This window comes from Durio zibethinus, chromosome 21 (assembly GCF_047325235.1).
Source record: "Durio zibethinus cultivar Kanyao isolate XHJ-2024 chromosome 21, ASM4732523v1, whole genome shotgun sequence".
NCBI classification, from domain to species: Eukaryota; Viridiplantae; Streptophyta; class Magnoliopsida; order Malvales; family Malvaceae; genus Durio; species Durio zibethinus.
This window is the reverse complement of record NC_143182.1, coordinates 11,869,455-11,873,453: the sequence shown is the minus strand read 5'-3', so window position 1 is coordinate 11,873,453 and position 3,999 is coordinate 11,869,455. Positions and strand designations below refer to the sequence as shown.

General features: G+C 28.9%; 1 protein-coding gene across 1 annotated transcript; it reads left to right on the top strand.

Moving 5' to 3' along the window:
* LOC111306515 (WAT1-related protein At5g07050-like) lies at positions 1-3,999 on the top strand. The gene is made up of 5 exons (XM_089751108.1): positions 1-239; positions 2,120-2,357; positions 2,759-2,917; positions 3,034-3,185; positions 3,864-3,999. Exons 1-5 carry the CDS (start codon positions 1-3, stop codon positions 3,997-3,999), a joined length of 924 nt encoding a protein of 307 aa, XP_089607234.1.

Genomic DNA, 3,999 nt, shown 5'->3' with positions numbered 1-3,999 from the left:
ATGGAAGCACATCATCAGGATGGCGAAAACGTTGGAGAGATGAAGCAGAGAAAGAGAAAGCTAACCATTGAAGGGGTGAAACCTTTTGCAATCTGCATAGTCTGCAATGTTTGCTTTGCAGGATACGGTATAATCTCCAAGATCTCTCTTGATAATGGCATGAGTAGTTACGTGCTGGTTGTTTATGGACAGGCGTTGGGAGCTCTCACCACCGCTCTTCTTGCACTTGTATTTGAAAGGTAATTTTTTTCTTTCTTCCTTCTCGGCTTTAAATAATTACTGCTTGTTCTTATGGATTAATTCTCTATTTATTCTTTTTCAATGAGTAATCTTAGTGTTTTCAAAGGAAATGACTTTTTTTTTAATTCTGATCAGTATGATTTTGATGGACAGTTCTTTTGACTACTCTTCTATATAGTTCTTTTGATTACTCTTGTATGTATAATTAAGTTCATTTCTGTATACTAATCAATTAATGCAATCTCTGATCTTCCAGAAAAACTGCTACAAAATTTAGCATGGTAATCATGAGAAAGATCTTTTTCCTGGGTATCTTTGGGTGAGTTTGGTTTTTCTGGCTAAAGGGAATTGAAAAAGTAGTTTGTTGATGTAATTCTTAATCTAGTGATTGAGGAGCTCGCTGGAAGTTGAGATGGAAAGTGTGTCAGATTTATAAAGAGAAGAAAATCAGGGGCATTGGAAGTAATATTTCGGGAACCACTTTTACATTCAAGTTAGCTAAGTGTGCGAAGAGAGAAGCAAGAGAAAGCAGAAGATAACAAAGAGAAAGTAGAGAAGATGTAAGTAACGTGAGGTGATCAATTAAAAAATTATGGTGATCTAGGCGATTAGATTGGTAATCAGTTAGTGATCTTATGTAACAGTAATTTTAGATCACAAAGAGTAATTTTGGATCATCAAAAATAATTAAATCACAACCATAAAAGGTGATCTAAAAGGGTAAGAAACTTTTATTATCAGGATAAAGTGATATATAAAAATAATAATAATCATTTAATATTACTCATTTAATATATGAATTATAAAATTAATTCTTCTTAAAATTAATTTTGATTATTTTATATTATAATTTTTATATTTTTATATTAATGTTTATTGTAATAAGTTCAAAAATATTTTGTGTGATTTTTTTAATTTTTTAAAATTTATTTATATAATATAATCTTTTGATTTTATATATTAGTTTTATTTTCTAATTCAAATATTTTTTTTACATAATTTATATTGTAAAAACTAGTTTATTATCAATAAATATATTTTTAATTTAATAATTTAATTATATTTATTATAAAGTAAATAAAATATTATTAATATTTAATATACAAATTATGATCTTTAAATAATATTTAAATCATTAATTTGTGTAAGTAATATAATGCACATGATTATTTTGGTACTTTCAAACAAAAAAAAAATTTAATTTTTAGTAATATCAAACACAATAATTTTTAATTATTAATAAAATGATTTCACATCGAAGTGATAAGATCACCTTGGTAGAAAAATTATTTCGGTGATTAAATTTTCATTATAATTTTGAAAATAATACCAAACATTATTATAAAATAAAGAGTGTTACATTTGTATGATCCGATTCTTCCTTTTATATTTTATGAATGATGATATGAAATATTACTTCCAACGTCTCCTGATTTTTTTTGGTAAAAGGTCTCACACGCTCTCCATCTCAAATTTTAACGAGCTCCTCCATTACCGCATCAGGAATTTGTTAGTTACTTCTGAAAACGTAAAATTATTTAGTGAATTATTGAATTGACAACTGTTTGTTTCAATTGTATGCATATCTCACTAGTCAGAACTGTGCTGGGAAGGACATTATATTACGTAGGGTTAAAAGACACATCGCCAGCCGCTGCATCTGCCCTGTCCAACTTAGTTCCACCATTGACCTTTATAATAGCAGTTTTATGCAGGTAAATCAACAATTAAAGTGAAATCTAATCAGCAAATTTTTTTTATCAGACATTGCAAGCTTGTGCAAAGAATCAACATGTGTGATTTATCCTTAAAGACCCTTGTTTTAAATGTTTCAAACTCTTTGGGGACTGCTACTTTTTGTTTGGTTAATAACATGCAGGATGGAGACCTTAGACATCTCCAAGCAAAGTGGCCAAGCAAAGGTTGCAGGCACTCTTGTTGCCTTAGCTGGTGCAATAGTAATGACACTTTACAAGGGTTGTGTTGTGATTTCACCGCACTCTCAACCCCAACATCGGACTGGAACTTCAAAACTACAATTCAACAAGGACTCGACTAAAGGCTCTCTCATGCTCCTGGTTTCATTCCTTTCAGCATCTGCATTTTATGTTTTACAGGTGATTCAGAATCAGTAATATCCTTTTTTTTTTTTCTTTTAAGATAGGATTCTAGCTGTTAGTTACATGGATAAATCTCATCATTCTTGAAATAATGATCACGTCCCTTAAGTACACGTTCAATATGAAATCTAAACTGATCAATCTGTCAACGGGGATTGGTTTGTAAGATCTAAATTTTAATCTCACTGTCAACAGTTCCTCTCGAGGGCGATCTTAAAATCTATTATAAGTTCTTTGAGGTCCGCAATTTACCTTAACCCTGGAATGGAAAAACTTCACCTTACCTTAAACTTTTTCAAAAAAAAAAAAAACAAGACTGATGAATCAACTTGATAATAGATATTTACTTACTTAAAAGTAAAACTTTAACTACTAATATTAACATATAATTCATGCAGACCGTGACGGTGAAGAACTATCCAGCTCCAATAACTCTTACATCATTAACATGCTTATCAGCGACTTTACTTTCAGCAATCATGGCAGCTGTTCTAGATCATAAAGCATCATCCTGGAGATTGTCCTGGGACATGAATCTTGTTGCTGTCCTTTATGGTGTAAGCTTTATAAATTCATGATTCATCTTTTCATTTTTTTTTATCAGCACTAAAATTAAGCCCACAAAAGATATTTACATTGTATCTGTAATCCAACATATGAGAGATTATTGCAGGGGATTGTGATATTTGGACTTTCATTTTATCTTCAAGCATTAGCGGCACGAACCAAAGGTGCGGTTTTCATTACAGCATTTCGACCTTTTGGGACAGTTATTACCACAGTAATGGCACTGCTTATTTTGGGAGATGTATTGTTTTTGGGAAGGTAACCCTGGTCGTTTCATTTTAGAGGTTTTATTTATGACAAGCAATCGGTTGGTTTTGTTTTGAAAAACTAAATATTGACTTAATTGATCTTTTAAAAATAACCCAAAAGGATAGATCTATTTTTAAAAATTAATTTTTTTTTTTTTACAATTCTTTTGCTGCCAATTCTGAACAATAATTATCATTTAATAAAACTAACGGTATAATTTTGTCACCAATATTATATTTGTCATTTTTAAAAATATAAATAAAAATATTTGTTTATATTTATATTATATAGTATATTTAAAAATCTATTAAAAAAATCAACTAATTTGATCAGTTCAATTATTAATTTTAAAAATCAAAATTCAGAGAATTAATCAACTAAACCACTTTATTTAACTAACCATTATCAAAAACGAATTAATTGAATCAACTTGACTAAATTCGATTGATTAAAACTTATGATCATCCTTATTTTTATTAAAATATGCCTAAAAAATCACTTGTTTTGTTAAAAAATAAATTATTGTAAATCATCAAATTATCTATCAATTACTATTATATTTACACATTATAAAAATATTTTTATAAATATAATACTTTTTTTTTAATAAAATTGTTAATATTACTTGTTTTTGCTTTGACCTTGTTCGTGTTATAACTGATGATGTCTATTTTTCATATTTTATAGTGTTATGGGAGCTCTACTGATAGTTCTTGGTTTGTATTTAACTTTGTGGGGAAAGGAAACTGAGAAGGAAAAGAAAGTGATAGAGGTTACAGCAACAACACCTACTCAGTGTGTTGAAATCAGATCAGAAAAGTGA